The sequence below is a fragment of the Octopus sinensis genome, linkage group LG2, assembly GCF_006345805.1.
Source record: "Octopus sinensis linkage group LG2, ASM634580v1, whole genome shotgun sequence".
Lineage (NCBI taxonomy): Eukaryota > Metazoa > Mollusca > Cephalopoda > Octopoda > Octopodidae > Octopus > Octopus sinensis.
The window spans coordinates 148129832-148149831 of NC_042998.1; the positions used below are offsets into that span (position 1 = coordinate 148129832).

At 36.7% G+C, this 20000-nt stretch overlaps 1 protein-coding gene across 5 annotated transcripts in view; it reads left to right on the forward strand.

Moving 5' to 3' along the window:
* The first annotated feature begins 3613 nt into the window (after positions 1–3613).
* Positions 3614–20000, forward strand: part of LOC115232337 (basic phospholipase A2 RVV-VD) — a 33507-nt gene continuing 17120 nt past the window's right edge. Inside the window, exons 1-3 of one of the 5 annotated variants that reach the window (XM_036500166.1) lie at positions 3614–3770; positions 13053–13154; positions 19739–19897. In XM_036500166.1, the coding sequence (XP_036356059.1) occupies positions 13114–13154; positions 19739–19897 (200 nt within the window). In that variant the 5' untranslated portion in view covers positions 3614–3770; positions 13053–13113. Of the gene's footprint in view, positions 3771–11893; positions 12093–13052; positions 13163–19738; positions 19898–20000 lie in introns of those variants that run through there. The other 4 variants (XM_036500160.1, XM_029802170.2, XM_036500164.1 and 1 more) reach the window with 4 other exon arrangements.

A 20000-nucleotide genomic window follows, 5' to 3' on the forward strand; every position in this document is an offset into this window, starting at 1 on the left:
GGTCCGGGAGGTCTTACACTAACCCAAGACCCGTTATTCATCCGAGAATCACCCACCCAAATGCGAGAGCTGGCGTCCCGACCCATCACACTGATAGGAATAAGCATATATGGTTTGTAATCCCCTTTGGTAAGCAGATTAGAACTAACCTCCCCCTCATGTTTAGACAAGCCATCGCCAATAACTTCCCCAGAAATTCCAAATATTACTCCACGGTTAACTCACATAAAGTTAGGATAGCTTTCTCCAACACTAAAAACCTCGCCCAGATAATCGCCTCCCATAATAATAGGCTACTTACTAAGACCCTATCACCTTTTTCCGGAGGCACAGCCTCTTCCGCTCCCGGCTTAATGCTCAGTAGGAATAATTATAGTAGTAATAATGATATGAGAGCCAGTACAGTGACACATAATCTCAGCTCCAGCCAGGAGTACCCACTAGGGGTATAGTTATAAATAGGGGTGTTGTGGTTGATGGTAACAATGGGAGTAGGGTAGAGAGCCCTTTAGCATCCCCAGCATCATTTCCCGCAATAGCAGTACCACGGGCAGTAGCAAACGACAGCACTCTGATAGATAGTGGAGAATCAGGGGTTATTCCTATAGTTAATAGTGACGTAGTGGAAAATAGAGTAGTAAGCGGCTGCAGGTCTCGGAACGAATATAGTGACAGGAACGCAGTTCTAATTTCAGAAACAATCCTAGCAGAGTAAGATTCACGTCGGCGAACTCCAAGATCAAAAACGCCGTCTACCAATGCAAGGTTTACACGGACTCAGATGCCTTCACTTATATAGGGGCATCGTCCTCAAGATTGTCTTTGCGTGTCTCCAACCATTACGCAACTTTTCGGGACGTGAACAAGCGCCAGACCACGGGACTCAGTAAGCTAATATGGCGACTGAAGGATGCGAACTTAAGCTATAGGCTGGAATGGTCAATTTTGTCGGTGGCCCTCCCATTTGATAGGGGCAGAAGACAGTGCAACCTTTGTGTCTCCGAACTCTTCCATATTTTGTTTGCCAGAGGCCGGATGGTAAACGGGCTCTTACAGTCGGCTTTTCGATGCCCCCATTGGCGGCGTTACACTTATCTGGCCTTTAAATAGCGTTCATAAATAAGACCGGCACCCATAGCCCTTGGTAACAAATTCTGAAATTTTAAGATTTTAAGATTCTACAATTAACACTGCAAGGGAAATTACTCCTGTAAGACAAACGGGGCTTGTTTTTCACAGCGGGGGGGTTTCCTTGTCAAGGTAGGCTTAGATGAACACACACACACACACATAAACATAAAATATATATATATATTCTTTATTTTTTTCTTTCTGCCACCCAACGGTTATCACGGCAGTAGCCACTGACAGCCGAACGATCAAACGCACACACGTACACAAAAAATGTTTTCTACCCCTACGCCAACACACACATATATAGAACAGTATACACACACACACGTCTCTAAGTAGATTTTTTCTCGCCCCTTATAAAACATCCAATATTCTTTAAATAGTCAGAACTTTTTCTCGGTCACAAAGAACATCTATACACCCCACCCACATGTTTGACCGATGCCTGACCTGTGAATTCTTCAGCCACCGGTTCTCAACATACACTGATAAACAGTTTCGCCATGGGCTCTTAGGAGCACAGTTCGATTTGTTTTTTGCTCGCCTCTGTTCTGTTTTGTTTTTCCAACGGATTTCCTTTTTCTTCCTGAAGAGAAAGACACAATATGGTCCCATTATTCAATCGGATTTTGGTAATTTGTGCCTTTCGAAACACGTGTAGAATGAAATAAAACGATTTCTGTTCAATCTGCGTTCAGCTCCATTTCTTCAATTCACCAATAATGTTTTAATTTCAATTATCCGCACCAACGCACGGTTTGCAACGCCAGATGGTTTGTACCTCCAACCGTGCTGTTCACTGCTGTGATTTTTGCTACTAAGGTATCGGTTAAACTTTTGATTAATCCACTACAAGATTATTCATCTTTCTATTTCACATAATATTATATATATATATATATATATATATTATATAATATATATATGCATGTATATAACATGTAGATGTAGGTACGTACATATATGTATGTATGTATGCATATATTCTATTTATTAAATTATATATATATATAATATATATATATATATATATATATTATATATTGTATACCCGAAATATGGTCTTTTGCGACTGAAACAGCTGTCTGGTTACTTAAATTAAATAAATAACCCATATTAGTATCAAAACCTGTTCCATTTATTTGGTGACATTTATTGGACTCCGTCTAATAAATTGATTCTTCTAATGATTTTTATTTATATATTTTCAAACGGAAATGATAGGAATCCCTTAAATAAAGTATGATAAAAAAAACCTTGGAAACCTAGGGAATAGTGCCTTAAACGGAAGAAGTATGTTCATCCAGAAAATGTAATATAATATAATATAATATAATATAATATAATATAATATAATATAATATAATATATTATAATATATACAATTTTATATATATTGTTGTATTTGGGGATGGTCATGTTGCCAGTTTAACCAATGATATATGTATGTATGTATGTATGTATGTATGTATGTATGTATGTATGTATGTATGTATGTATGTATGTATGTATGTATGTATGTATGTATTTATGTATGTATGCATATATATACGCGTCTATATATGAATATGCATGTCTGACTAGCTGTCTCTGTCTCTCTCTCTCAATTCTTTTTTGTAAAAGTTTGATGAACTTTATTCTACAAAAAGTATTGACATAGAAACAAGCAGTTATACTCATGCACACATAACATACACACACACACGCACGCGCACGTATGTATGTGTACGTGTATGTATATAGTCCAGAACAGTGTTGCTCAACTATTTTTTACCTCTTGTCCCCTCCTTGCGGTCCTATTTTGCTCAGGTGGACCCTTCTAGCCATTTGATATATAAAAAATCATATATTTTTATAATTCAATATAATTAGGAATTGCATATAAATAATTCTTACAATATTTTGCGTAATGGAAAAGTATAACCACAATGTTTCAGATAATTTTAACAATAAAATGTAATATGGAACCCCAAGAGCCATATCGGCCCTGGTTGAGAACTACTGATTTAGAATGTCAATATGGTTCTGGTGTGTGTATGGTGTAGTATAGAGTGTGTACTGCTTGTATAACAGTGAATTGGAGATGCTGGGTATATATTAGCCAAGTTTCTGGCGGTGAGAGTCGGAGGATGCACGGAACGATAGCGGGGATGTATGTAATGATAAAAGATAATAATTGTAGTATTGCTGTAAATTATAGGCGGTGAGTGTGTGTTTATTTGTGAGTGTGTATGTATGTGTGTGTGTGTGTGTGTGTGTGTGTGTGTGTGAGAGAGAGAGAGAGAGAGAGAGAGAGAGATAAAGAAGGAAAGAAAGAGAGATAGAGAGAGAGAGTGAAAGAAAGAAGAATGAAAAAAGAGAATACGGCGTTAAAAGAGTTGCAAATATTTCTTATCTTTGAAGCGAGAAAGAAAAACCTACCAGCTATAATGATAACAGAAACGACAACAACAACAGCAGCGACAACAACAATATGTTAATGAGATATGTTATATAATTTGTTTTGAATGTTTGTGATTTGGTTGTTTTATAAATTAAGTGTAACTAACATGTTAAATTTATTATTTGGAGTAGCTTCCGTGAGAGGTGAATAGGCGAAAGACGAAGAGAATATACAACAACGATAATAGCAACAGGTCAGTTTGAGTTGGTTACTTGTTGGTTTTGAGAAATGTTATAAAAATGTATGTATGTATGTCCGTATATATGTATGCTTGTGTGTATGTGTGTGCATGTATGTCTGCTTGCATGCATGCATGTTTGCATGCATGCATGCTTGCATGTATGTATGCAAGTACCTATGTATGTCATTGTTTAGTTTTATTTCAATATTACTTGCCAATAGAGAAAGAGCCGGTTTCTAACCTAAATTCAAGGCTCCTTCATTGCAATTTCAACATCAACAACAGGGTGTTTTTGTTGGTATGTATGTATATGTGCAGATTTGTATGTTTTGCTTCATGTATGTATTCTCATGCATATAGTTGCCTATCTAGGCATGCTCATATATATTTAAGTTTAAACTTCTGGAAAATTTTATAAATTTTGACAGTTCCAGTGATGGATTGGATCTGTAGTCTTCGAATTAGCTTTCTCTTTGCTGGTTTTGAGAAGCCTGATTTCTCAAGATTGGTATTTAGGCATTGTGTTACATATCTCAGGGTCCCTATAATTACAGGTATAAACCTGAACTTGTAATCTGGAAAGAGTAACTGTAGATTTCTCAATAGTTCAGCGTAGGTATTATCCTTTTCACTGATCTTTAACTTTATACTAATTTCCTCAACTGTGAACTGCTTCTCTTCTCTATCCCAAATCATTATATCAGGTCTGTTGTGCTTACATTTTATTGAGGTCTTCATTGGGACATTCCACCAGTACTCCTTTTTATTATTAGTGGCCATGGCTTCTACTGTTGGTTCTTATTTCTTTGTCCTTGGATTTACGCTTCCGACGGATTTCATTATTGAGTGTCCTAGCTACAACATCACATCTCATCGGTAGGTAATACCGTGATGACGTTTTCGGACAACTGCTTATGATGTGGATGATATCTTCGGTGTTTTCTCCACAAAGTCTACATCGGTTGTCACATTTTACTGCTTTTCCTGCATCTCTATCCCTTTTGTGCATCAAGTATGTATGTATGTATGTATGTATGTATGTATGTATGTATGTATGTATGTATGTATGTATGTATGTATGTATGTATGTACATGTACGTATGTGTGTATGTATATATGTATGTATGTTTGTATGTATGTAAGAATGTATATGTATGTGTGTATGTATGTGTGTGTATATGTATGCATGAATGTATATATGTGGCTGTGTGTGTATGTATGTATGTATGTAGACATGCGTGCATGTATGTATGTATGTATGTATGTATGTATGTATGTATGTGTGCATGCATGTATGTATGTATGTATGTATGTATGTATGTATGTATGTATGTATGTATGTATGTATGCATGTATGTATGTAAGAATGTATATGTATGTCATTGTTCAGTTTTATTTCAAGATTTCCTGCCAATAGAGAAAGAGCCGGTTTCTAACCTAGATCCAAGGCTCCTTCATTGGAATTTCAACATCAACAACAGAGTATGTATGTATGTATGGGGGCTAATGCAGTTTCGCACCTCTCCTTGAAAATGCATTTGTTAGAAAAACATTTTTCGGATTCCTACATTTTAAATGTCGGAGATTACGAATATACAAAAAAAGAAATTTTTTATTTCATCCCCACCCCTATTTAAAATGTTGATTTTGTTTACTTTAAAGAGATCGTAGTGAATTGACGAATATATGCAAATCGAAATTACATACAGACAAAAACATTAAAGTGAAAAGAATTTGCGTTTTTACTTGTGTTTGCCTTAAATAATCGTAAATAATAAAATAATGTAAATTTAATATACACCACAACTCCATGTGAGCCATTTTATGAGAAACAAACATTAATATTTAATAATTAATGTTATAAAGTTTAATAAAGGGTTCAAATTTCACCCCTCTCCCAATTTAAAATTTCGAACTTTTTCATCCATTTATTTAGTTGTCTGTCAGTCTACTTATCGCTGTCCGTTGATTCAAAAAATATATTTGTCAACTAAATGTGGCGGTCCTATAGAAGACGGTGTTACTTTTGTTTTTAGCCACAGGAAGACATTCATATCTATCTATCTATCTATCTATCTATCTATCTATCTATCTATCTATCTATCTATCTATCTATCTATCTATCTATCTATCTATCTATCTATCTATCTATCTATCTCTTTATACGCATATTTATATGCTTATTGAATTTAAAAGTTTCAAAAACGTGGTTTCTTGAATATACGGAATCTCCATCATCTAAAACATAGGGGGAAAAAATTTCGAAAAGTTAAAAATTTTAAATGGAAGTGGGGAGTGGTGGTGGTTTGGGGGTGGGTTTGCATATTCGTGATCTCCAATATCTAAAACGTAGGAATCTGAAAACAACTTTTAAAAAAGAACGCATTTTTCAAGGAGAGGTGCGAAACTGTATTAGCCCCTATGTATGTATGTATGTATGTATGTATGTATGTATGTATGTATGTATGTATGTATGTATGTATGTATGTATGTATGTATGTGTGTGTGTGTATGTATGTGTGCTTATATATATATATATATATATATACACACACACATATATATACATATGTGTATATATCATGTACGTATAATTATAAAATCTCAAGATGAGATAGAGTAGTAACGTATACTAAACAGTAAAGCGAGTAGTCACATCGAAGTGGCAGATGAATGTTTTATACACACACACACACACACACACACACACACACACACACACACACACACACACACACACACACACACACACATACACACACACATATATATATATATATTTATAACTTTCGTTATTGGCTACACGGGGCTGAACACAGAGGGGACAAATACAAATGTAGAGTTTTTCTTTTCGAAGAACGGAAAAGAAAAAGGAAAAAATGGAAACAAATGTAAAATTCGATCAAAAGGGATCGTGTATCACAGAAAGAAATTTTTTTTAAAAGGTAAGAAACAAGATTAGGTTCATCCGTAGAAAGAAAAACCTACAGAAAAGATCGCGGTAACCTCAGGCAAGGAGGAAATAAACACATGAGAGCAAAGTGCTCTCTTTCTCTCTAGATAGATAGATAGATAGATAGATAGATAGATAGATAGATAGATAGATAGATAGATAGATAGATAGATGATAGATAGATAGATAGATCCTGCCCCCATTTCAAACGCTACTAGCTGCAGCCATGCTTGTCCCCGTTTGTCGATTAGAGCTGTAAAAGGTAATGGCAGATTGGAACCAGTCGGAGGACGGAGTTACCCTGATTGCTCTTTAGGTCAATAAGATTTGCTAACTGGACCGGTCTAAGGGAGATAACTAGTCCCGTTTAGGGCTCAAAAAGTGCCGAATTATTTTATCGTCTGGGGAGAGTAATTCTTTTTTAGTGCCTTATTATTTGTGTCTAATTATTCTTTTAGTGTCTAATAGTTCTTTTGTTTACAAATCAACCGACCGTAACGGTTTTCTATGTCCAGTTTGATGAGAAGTTACATGCCCTCAACCAATAGAATCTGACGAGTCGTCTATAAAGCTAAGCGCTTTATGGATTCGAAACCATAACATATATTTAACTTTGTGTATATCTATTTGTCTGTCTGTCTGTCTATCTATCTATCTATCTATCTATCTATCTATCTATCTATCTATCTATCTATCTATCTATCTATCTATCTATCTATCTATCTATCTATATCTATATATATATCTGTCTGTCTATCTATCTATCTAACTATCTATCTATCTATCTATCTATCTATCTATCTATCTATCTATCTATCTATCTATCTATCTATCTAAGCATTCTATAGGGGATTAGTGGAGGGGAGGTACGACGACGAGCTCGGGGCGAACCTGGACGTCGACGAGGATAACCTGACCCGCCTGTTCGGGACGACTTCCGGGCCAGGGCCCATGGACAACTTCCAGAGATCCCTGACCTGGCAGTGCTACCGAGAAGCGCTACTCGTTCGGGATAAGCTCTACAGACACGGCTCGAGAAACACGGGCCGACCTTTCCGAGATGTGGTCAGAGCGACGAAACCGTTCTGCACGCACTCGTGCAGTGTCCAACAATTTCCGAGCTGTGGGCTTATGTCGAACAACTGCTGTCACGTGTGGGCAGAGTCGGTTTATCAGCTGAGTCTATCGTCAATATTGTCACGTCTCCTTCCTTCAAACGGGAAGGAAGAGCTATTTTCATCATCCTTGTGGCTATGGCGAAAGAATGTATCTGGTGGACGCGTCTGAAAGGATTGGAGACAAACACTTACCTCTCTGGTCAATCTCTCATCAACTTCTTCAAGTACCACTTGAAAAGGAAAGTGAGAGTAGAGAGGCAAGTTTTCTCTAGCGAATAAAAAAAGATGGGTGAATGTAGCAAGGATGGCACGTATGAATGACGAAGCCACCTTGAGCATAATCCTATGAACCCAGAAATTGAAAACAGAGGGTTACCCACTTGCAAACAATTGTGGTAACATATAACAATATTGACCGAGGTTACCGTGGTCTTTTTCGTAGGCTTTTCTTCCCACGGGTAAACCTTATCTGCTTCCCCCTTTACACCGTACATCATGATACTGTGATACACGATCCCTGTTGATCGTTTTTTTCCTCTTCCCCTTTTTTCCTCTTTTTTCTTTTTTCTTTTCTTTTGTTTCTTTTCCTTTTTTTTCTTTTTCCCCTTTTACGATCCCTTTTGATCGAAAACCTACGCCACTTTTTTTTTCATCCCCCAAAAGAAAAGCTCTACCTTGTAATTTGTCCCATCTGTGTGCAGCCCTGTGTGGCCAATAAAGAAACTTATGTATCTATCTATCTATCTGTCTGTCTGTCTGTCTGTCTGTCTGTCTGTCTGTCTGTCTGTCCATCTATCTGTCTGTCTGTCTGTCTGTCTGTCTGTCCGTCCGTCCGTCCGTCCGTCTGTCTGTCTATCTATCTATCTATCTATCTATCTATCTATCTATCTATCTATCTATCTATCTATCTATCTATCTATCTATCTATCTAGCTGTCTGTCTGTCTGTCTGTCTGTCTGTCTGTCTATATATGCTTACTCATCTTATGTCTCTCTCTCTCTCTCTCTCTCTCTCTGTGCCTGTCTGTCTATGTTTGTATGTATGTATGCATGTATGCATGTGTGTATGAATAAAGGCATGTTCTATTCTATTTTTAATTATTTAAAATATCCCTGTAAGGAAGGAGCTGGTTTCTAACAAAGATACAATGCACCGTTGTTGGCAAGTTGATTACAAAAATAAATCAACATTTTGAACTTGAGAAAATCTTGCAAACTTATACTGTTCCGCTTACATTTTATATTTGTGTAATATGCAAATTAGCTATTTGATTTTTTCTCTCTGAAAGCCCCAGCTTTTCCTGATTGTCGCTTAACTAAGCCATGTGCACCAATTATTATTGGTATGGATATGAATTTATAAACTGGATAGAGAAGCTAGAGTTTTCGAAGAAATTGCTCGTAGCTCTCCTCTTTATCTTTGATTTTCAAAGAGATATTCACATCAGCAGGATAGCTGACCTCCGTGACGGTACATACTTTTTCTTGTCTGTCTCAAACAATAACATTCGGTCTGTTATCTACAATTGATAAAATTTTTGATGGGATTATTGCATATTGCACCAATACTCTTTGTGTTGATGTATTCAGTAACAGGGATGAGGTTCTCTTTCTTTATTCCAGGACAGTATTATTTTCGAATCGCATAGGGAAGCCGTACTTTAATGACATTTTTGGATAACTACTGATCACAGAAATATGACATAATCCACATTTCCGATTGCATCTTGGTGCTCCAAAGGCTTCACTGATCGTTTTGTTTATTGAGTATTTTGCAGCTATCCCCTATCTGGATTGCAGACACATAGCTTTCGAATTGTTATGTGATTAGCGGTCACGAGTCGAAGAGAGGCTGTACTTTATGTCGATATTATTGTCTTCTCTCTCCCTTTTTTTTTTGGTATGCTGATCGTTTCACATTCAAGTCATCTTTGAGTTATATTTGTAAGGCTGTTATGGGGGTTGTATGAGAGAATGCTTCTTGAGGAGTTCACTACCGACACATAGTATGTCATTCTCTTCGCTTGTTTAGCAGGTTCTCTCTGAGAGAGACTACACTAAAGACATTGTAAAGCTGCCTGTACTGATCTCAAACTTCTATCTCCTTCATATCTTTTTATGTGGAACCTGTTAGTATCTCTGTTTCCGTGGAAATCTCCATTTGATTGCAGGATCTTGTGTGTTTTATGGGGTGAATTTCCTGCACAGACCAGTCAGTTATTTCAAATATTGGAATCAGCACTACAAATGTGGGGAGTTCAGACTGCCATATGTATGTATGTATGTATTATGTATGTATGTATGTATTATGTATGTATGTATGTATGTATGTATGTATGTATGTATGTTCACACACACACACTATACACACACATACATTGTATATATATATTATATATATATATATATATATATATATATATATATATATATATATATATATATATATATGTATATATATTATATATATATATATATATAATGTATCTATATATATATATGTGTATGTGTGTATCTGTGTGTGTGCGTGTGTGTGTGCGTGATTAAAAATCATGAGTACAGAAAAACCAAGCACTCATTACGGAATTGAGTATGTATATAAAATACAATAAGGCGGCGAGCTGGCAGAATTATTAGGTTGCCGGACAAAATGCTTAGCGGCATATTATATATATATATACATACATATATATATATATATATATATATATATATATATATATATATATATATATATATATATATAATATGCCGCTAAGCATTTTATACACACACACACACACACACACACACACACACACACACACATATATATATATATATATGTATATATATATATACGAGAATTAAGGACAACTCTGAACAACGAAACCACAAGGTATAATATTCAAAGATAACAAGTATATCAAACAAAAAATTCCCATCATCGGTTGCTTAAAGGACATTATTGTTTTTGACAACCGGGCAGTATTATTCAATTCAGTGATGTCGCTAGCGTTAGAAATATAGTTAATAAACAAGTAACAGGAGCAAAATATATTAGTCGAGTATATCCATTACATCTACACTTATTATTATTACAATAATATTACAAAAAAAAAAAAGCACCAATAAAACAAATAAATATCTCCCAAAAGAACGTTGCTACTTAAAAAATTATAGAACTAAAACGTACTATCGAACTGAATGCATTGGGCAAAAATTTATGAACCACCGTATGGTAAATAATAATAATCCAAGGAATATTTAATCTAGGACTTGAAACATATAGATTAATTAAAGAACATAGACCAGTATGCATTGTTGATCTACAATCCATAACACATTCCAAACACAAAAACACACTAAAAACGAACCGAATGTAGACTAGAACATCACCATGTCTCTTTAACCATTTAACCAGTAGGATCCAATCATTGCCAAACCATTCGAGATAGAAATAAACCGGTATAGATGAATATCGGTTGAATATAAATCTAATTATAGGAAATAAAATAAACGAATAATTTCTCATTAACATCTTATAAATGATATCGTATAAGTTTTACAAGAACATCCAAATCGCAATGAAAATATTAAAATGAAAACGATATAAATGTAAACTAACTGAATAACATATCATTTAACCATAAGGCATTAACTGCCAACGACCTGGGAATAATTCAAAAGAAATATGTAACTATTGAATAAACTTAATTGTAAAAAGTATTTAAGCAAATATTTTCACTTTAAACCTATAAATATTAAGAAAATAACAAAAACAACAAATCATAAAGAAAGTATTTCTTATTTAAAATAAAATAACACCACATACGGCAAAGAAATTAATGAAAGCACCGACCTACATCTTCACATCATTACTGTCTGAAGTTAAAGTACTGCTAGCATTCAATCAGCGGAAGACCCTACCTACTTTCAAGAGGAATTGACGTTGTACACAATGATACAAAACAATATATGACAACTTACTCACAAATTGCAAAGCTCCGGTTTGACTTTCAGCAGTAATTAAAACTAAATCATTCTGTAAAGTTTTGCTCAGTTGAAAACTAGAGATCATTCTATATTTTTTCCAAAGCTCCTGTGTCTCGAAGCAACAGTTTAATCAACATTTAACTAGCATTTTCTTGTTTTTCTATACGATTCGTTTACTTCTGAAGTCTATCACAAAACATTCCGATCTTATTTATATTTCTACTGAACCTAAGAACTTGACTGGAAAACACATACCCTACACTCAAAGGAATTCTACTTTGTGCCCAAGGTGAGAATGCAATACAAAAACTAAACTTATCAATTATATTATAAATATTAATCATAATTTTTTTAGTTACTCTAACCACCTTGTCACCTGAATTGTCAACCTCATCTGGTAATTCACAACTTGTATTAACTTCGAGACCTTCCGGACACATTTCCGCAAGCAAATATTAAAAAATGTCGATGTATCTGCAGCATCCACTGATATATATATATATATATATATATGTGTGTGTGTGTTAAATAAAGGCTATAGTTACCACCCATCAGAATAACCTTAATTTGTTTAAAAAGATTATTGTCAGTATAATATATGCGTTATTAATGATAAAGTATTATTAACGACAAACCATTTTATCTGCACTTAGACAAATAAACTTCACCGTTTATATAATGAAAGTATATTTATAACCGTTATTAAACACTATATCAGTAACTTAAGATATACATTGTTACATTCTTCTATTCTTCTTAGATCATGATTAGTATAAGCTTGTTTAAAAATTCATTATTCGACTTTTTTCTCCAAAATAAATTAACACCTGAATTGCAAAACATTCTTACCCAGTACCCCATAAAAGACGACCTTTTGAAATTGGGGATACGTTTTTACCTAAAATGTTTTCATACAAAAGTATAACTGTAAAAATATTAGCGTATGTTTTTTAAAAAAGCGTTTAAAATAAAAAGAAAATCACATTTTACCGAAAAAATTTCGTATAAAAAAAGTTAGTGCATGTTTTCACCAAAGAATTATTACAGAAAAGGGAAAATCACATTTTACTAACTGCTTTACGACCTTTTCAGTTTACCAAGCTTAAAGTATGTTCGTTAATGCAACATTCTTACCCAATGAGTTTAGTGGTGTTTAGAGTTTCATTTCATGAAAGATTCATTTAACGAAAGCCTGTGTTAATCTGTTTACGCTCATAGTTTGACTAATCCCATTTTTTGTATTTTACAGTTCTTTACCATTCGATTTCACCGATTAACATATTCATTGCATCACCATAGCAGTGGCCATAATGTTCCAGCATCTTTTAGTGCTTTTTCTAGGTTGTTTCCTAACTACAGGTAAGTTCGTCTTTTCTATTTTCCTCAATTTGTCGACATTTTATAAGGTACATCATTCAGCATATGTATTTCTTTACTTTGCTGCTTTATTCGAAATTCAAGTGAGTGTCGTGATGTCAAAAACAGACTCCTTACAATTAGATGCCAGTGATGCATTTTCGATTACTTGTCACTATTATTTCTCTTATTATAGTTATTTCTAGAATAGGTAAGCAGGTGGCTCATATGTTATTGGATAAAGAATTCCATGTAAGCTATATATTCCGTCTTCGGAGAGAGAGAGAGAGAGAGAGAGAGAGAGAGAGAGAGAGAGAGAGAGAGAGAGAGAGAGAGAGAGAGAGAGAGAGAGAGAGAGAGAGAGAGAGAGAGAAGAGAGAGAAGAGAGAGAGAGAGAGAAGAGGAGAGAGAGAGAGAGAGAGAGAGAGAGAGAGAGAGAGAGAGAGAGAGAGAGAGAGAGAGATAAAAACATTAAAAAAACAAAAAGAAAAATCATAGTAATGTAGAATATCTTCAATCACGGAAATTATTAGTTACCACTTCGAGAAATCAAGGGATGTCCAGAGTGAAAGATAATTGTGTTTGGTATTTACTTGATCGAAGAATTAATAAAATCCTTCGTAAAAGATAATGTCAGTTAGCAGCTCCCTAGGTGAAAATCCGAGGAGAAATCATGCCAAACGATAGGCCTTAGATTTGAGTTGGATATATGTATGTATATATGTGTGTTGGTGTGTGTGTGTGTGTGTTGTAGGTATGTATGTATGTATGTATGTATGTATGTATGTATGTATGTATGTATGTATGTATGTATGTATGTATGTATGTATGTATATGTATATGATGTATCTATGTATATACACTCTCCTTCTCCTCCTCCTTCTGTGTCTCTATGATTCTTTCATTATCCCTGTGTGTGTAGCGTTCATTTACTCATTGCCTGCTACTAAGCTTTGCATATGCTCTCATCCCCTGTCTTGTTTTTACTTACCCTTCCTCTCTCTCTGTACGATGTAAAGCATGATTGGGGAAACCAACCAATACTTAACAGCCGTTCTCACGGCAGCCGGTTTCGGTCCCGTTTTCCGTGGCTGGATCGCTGCAATTTACAGCCACAGTCCTCGGTAGTTCGGGTGAATGGTTACCTATCGAAACCATTCAACATCCTGTGTTTGGTCCGCCAAAGGTGTCCCCCGCGTCTTCTGTATGTACTGGCTCTTGAGCCATTACTACGGAAACTGGAGGCATTGACAGGAATCCTGCGCGAACTAGGACATGGGAGAACTGTGTCAGCATATGCAGACGACGTTACCATCGTACTGTCAAACAGCAGGCACATAGACCTAGTCGGCACTGCTCTAAAAGAATACGAGGTGGTGACAGGAGTAAAAATTAAACAAGAAAAGTCAGTGGGCCTGCAGCTCAGAACCTGGAGAGGCAGGTCCATGTCGTCCAATAACGTCGTGGGACGCTGGACAGGGGGACCGGTTAAATTGCTGGAGGTCTTGTTTAGGCAGAACTAGTAATTTCAGTTAGGGAAGTGAACGAAATCAGCAAAAAAAAAAAAAAAAAAAAAAAGGGACCAGATGGAGTTCAAGGCTACTGGATCAAAAGATTTAGTGAATGTCATACACGAATAGCTGCGCAACCTAATACCTTGTTAAATGCCGACCGAGTAACACCAGAGTGGTTGACAATGGATATGACAGTGTTGTGCTTGAAAAACATCGAAAAAGGCAATACGGTAGACAATTACAGGCCGATATCCTGCTTGCCACTTATATGAAAATTATTGATTGGAATAGTCGCAGAGTCAATGTACGGACATCTGGAAAAAAATGGCGTCTTGCCACACAAGCAAAAGGGTTGCAGGCGTAAGTGCAGAGGGACCAAGGATCAATTCCTGGTAGAAAAAAAACTGTACTTTGAGATTGCAAGAGGAGGAAAACTAACTTAGCCATGTCATGGATGGAGTATCGTAAGGCGTACGATATGATCCCACATTCTTGGATTATGGAATGTATGAATCTATTTGGTATTGCATCGAATTCTGAGCGATTGCTCGGAAAAAAGTATGGTGAAGTGGAGGATGGAACTGACAGTATATGGAAGAAGTTTAGGGACAATAGAAATCAGGAGAGGCATCTTCCCATGAGACTGCCTGTCCCCACTGAGCTTTGTACTGTGCTTGATACCACAAACACTGATTCTGAGGAAAGCAAAGGTTGGGTGTATATTTTAAAAGCCGCCAACATAAAGTCAACCACTTGTTATTCATGGATGACCTCAAACTTTATGGTAAAGATGAATCCCAAGTTAATTCTCTCGTTAATACGGTGTTAACTTTCAGTACTAATATCAGAATGGAGTTCGGACTGAAAAAGTGTGGCGTGTTAGTCTTGAAGGGAGGCAAAATCAAATGTATGGACGGGTCAGCGATCCCGTCGGGGAAGGCTATGAAGCAAATAGAAGAGACGGGCTATGGATAAATGGATAAATTGATAGAGAAAGAAATGACAGAAAAATTTAAGATGGATTACTTGCGCAGACTGAGACTGATCCTTAAGTGGAAATTAAACGAACCGAATAATATTGAAGCTATCAACACCTCGGCGGTTTCACTTCTTAGATATGGAGCAGGGGTAATCGCATGGACAGTAGACGAACTAAACAGCTTAGACAGAAAGGCAAGGAAGTTGCTCTCTAGATATGGGATACTCTACCCCAAAAGTGACGCAGACAGACTGTAAGTACCAAGAAAAAAGAGGGGGAAGAGGACTGATTGGATGCGAATACAGCATTAGAGCAGAATAAAACAACATAGCATAGTATGTAAAAAAATGCCATAGAACCACTATTATTGGAAGTAAGAATGTCAGGCTTGTGTAGGATGATAAACTGCAAAGATAAAGCTCTGTACAAGCACTTGAAAATGAATGAAACTGAAAATAGGTGGATAAAGAAAAGAAAGCATGGGATGTTGAAAATAACACAGACAGAGAAAAAAGATTGCTATGGATGACTAAAAGTGATTTAAAACCGGAAACGGAGGCTCTAATCTGTGCTGCTCAAGAGTAAGCACTAATAATGACTTACACATCAGAAAGTTTTAAGTGCAGAATTTGTGGACAAAACGGTGAAGCCGTACGGTATATTACCAGTCAATATAAGCCACTAGCCCAGAAAGAATATAAGAGACGTCATGACAATATAGCAAGGATTGTCCATTGGACACTTTGCAACAAGTCCGGACTTGACAGAGCAAAAAGGTGATACGAACATAAACCCGAAAGCTTCATCGAAAATGATAATGCAAAGATCCTGTGGGATTTTATGATTCAGTGCAACCATGAGATAGAGAATAGGAGAGACAGCAAACGATGCTGGATCATAGATGATAAAGAAAGCAAACGATGCTGGATTATAGATATAGCATGCCCAGCTGACAACAAGGTATGCGATAAGGAAGAAAGAAAAGTCGATTGATATGACAGGTTAGCTTTGGAGGTTAAGCAGTTGTGAATGCTGGAAATGGTGGTAGTAGTACCAATAATTGGAAGCAGTGAGTAAAAATCTCGAGAAGTACATAGAACAAATAGAGGCTGTAATAAAAGTAGAACACTTGCAGAAAACAGTACTGCTTGGAACCGCTCGAATACTCCGGATGGTGCTCGAAAATAATAAGGGGTATTACCTTGGATCACTGGTAGTGAACAGCTGGCACCGTATTACACCTCCAGCGAGCTGTGCAAAGACAATAAATAGCAACAACAATAATAATAATAATAACTAGCTGGACCCGTGAAAATTTCACAGAAAACATAAAAAATGTAAGCATCTGTAAATTGCGTGCTGGTGCCATGAGAAATGTTTGCCAGTTACAGAATATAGAAACAAGTGTAAAACCGATAACTATGTAATCCAACTAAAATATCTCAGTTACGCAAACGTAAACAGAATTACTATTTAACCTTATTCAAACCTTTTTGATTTGGTGGTGCGGAACGTTCTTCTGGTATTGTTATATTGTTTTATTTTTTTATTTGTTTCAGTCATTTGACTGTGGCCATGCTAGAGCACCGCCCTTTAGTCGAAGAGAACAAACCCCGGACTTATTCCCTGTAAACCTAGTGCTTATTCTATCAGTCTTTTCAGCCGAACCGCTAAGTTACGGGGACGCAAACACACCAACATCAGTTGTCAAATGATGGTGGTGGTGCGGGAGGACAAACACAGACACAAACACACACATAAATACACACAGGCACGCACTCACGCACGCGCACACACACACACACGCACACACACGCACACACACACACACACACACACACACACACACACACACACACGCACACACATACACACACATAAGACGGGCTTGTTTCAGTTTCCATCTACCAAATCCACCCACAAGGCTTTGGTTGGCCCGAGGTTATGGTAGAAGACACTCTATAAAGTATAGAGTTGAATTTCGTGTAACTACCTGTTGGCAAATTTTCTCCCTCACCCATTTTGCAGTGGGGTATTACCCATTTTGCCGGGCTCTTTTCACAGCTATACTCCGTTCGAAATTTTCTACATGAGAAAAAGAAAGGGAGGGACGCTTGTTTGTAGTTTGTAGAGAAAATGTTAAACGTGCCTGAAAAAAAAAAAAAGAAAAAACATGGCCTCCCAGAATAAAAACCTAAACAGCTGAAAGACTTTCTCCTCTATTCATTAATAAATCTCTTTCCTACTTCTTCATTTTTAAAAGTAAAGAAGCTAGAAAAGATCGATCGTATTTCAGTCTAATTATCATTTTAAATGACTGAGGCTTTTCTTTCCCTACCTCCATCACTTCGCTCCTTTTCTCTACGGTTAAAAGAGTGAAGATGCGTGGCTCAGTGGTTAGGAGTATTCAGCTCATGGCGGTAAGGTCATAAGTACGATTCCCGGCGGCGCGTTGTGTTCTTGAGCAACGCACTCTATTTGACCTTGCTATAGTCCACTCAGCTCGCAAAAATGAGTTGTAGCTGTAATTGAAAGGGGCCAGCCTTGTCACATTCTGTGCGAGGCTGAATCTCCTTGAGACCTACGTTAATGGTGTGCATGTCTGTGGAGTACTCAGTCACTTGCGCGTTAATTTTACGAGAAAACTGTTCCGTTGATCAGATAAACAGGAACCACGTCGTCATAACCGACAGAGTGCCATTTTTAAAAAGAGTGAAAGAAAAGGAAATGTTCCTTATCGAAAGCAAAAATGTCATGTGTTAAGTATAAGTAGTGAAAGCTAAGACGAAATAATTACTATCCCGTCGTGTAGTGACTTCGCCCTCGTCTCACGCTCAGTTTGATAACAACAGCCTGCGCATTGGTGTTTATCTGGGGGCTTGGCCTCCAGATCTGTGAAGCCCACAAATACCGCTGTTAGGACCAGGTTAACACTCGTAGTGACCCTAACGACTAAAAAGATTTTCCTGCCCCTATACAGGATCTTTTTTCGTTTTCTTCCAACTACTTGAAGGTTTATCGTGCTCCAATCCATTCAGCTGGCCAAAATGAGTTGTAGCTGTAATTGAAAGGGGTCAGCCTTGTCACAATCTGTGTGAGGCTGAATCTCTCTGAAAACTACGTTAATAGTATGCGTGTCTGTGGAGAACTCAGCCACTTGCGCGCTAATTTTATCCTTGTGAGGTAATGAAAAGTGACAGTGACATCCAATATTTGCTGTAGTTATCTATGTATCTATGTATCTACTTTCCTTTCGATGCATGTATCAGTCTACTCTGAAAATACTGATAATAAACATTTAAAGACACAAAACGAACGCCATTGTCTCTTTCACTCTCTCTCTCTCTTTCTGTCTTACTTCTTCTCTGTCCCTCTTCTCTCCTGCTTTTAATTTAACTATGTGTGTATCTATCTATGTATGTATCTACTTATCTTTCGATGTAGGTATAAGTCTACTCTGAAAATACTGATAAACATTTAAAAACTAAAAAAAGAACGCCACCTTCCTTTCAGTCACCACTCACTGTCTCACTCACTCTCTCTCTCTCTTTCTGTCTCACTTCCTCTGTCCCTCCTCTCTCCTGCTTTGCCACTCACTTCAACTATACCTCCTCTGCTTAACACCTTTTATTTCTCTTTTTCTTTGTATCTCTCCCTTCAACTATTTTAACTCTTCCTTTGATGTAAGTGTGACACACACCGCAGGTACCCACGTACTGCCATTTAGGTACTGGGGTCGAAAGATTTCCTTTCAAGCTTGTGACATCAGTAGAATGAGGTAAACATTATATATTGATCGTTTGTCTAATCGATGCCAGCCTTACCTTCAAAATGGTTAGCATATCGTGTTTACTAGAAAACTTTATCAATAACTGTGAGCTGACAGAATCGTTAGAATAAGTACCAGATGTGCAATAGGGTCGATGAAATCAACTTAACTCCTCCTCGAAATTGCTGGCCTTGTGTCAACGTCTAAAACCAATAATTACGTAACAAGGTTCAGTGACATTTCTCCCACTCTGCTTATATAAAATACTTGACTTGTTTTGGATGTAGTAGAGTGTTTCTTTAAGAATGTGTTTGTTCATTTACTGTTTCAGATGGCCTTATAACTGAGAAGCGAAGTTTGGATTCGTTTGGCGAAATGATTCAGTCTGAGACTGGAAGAAATCCCTTTGATTTCAACGGATATGGAAAGTGGTGTGGCTTTGGCGGTTCCGGTGATCCTGTAGATAGCATTGATAAGTATGTTGTTTATATATATATATATAAACCCGCTCAGATCAGCTTTGCCTTTGATCCTTTAAGGATCACTAAAGAAAGTACCTATTCAGGTCGGTGGATTAAT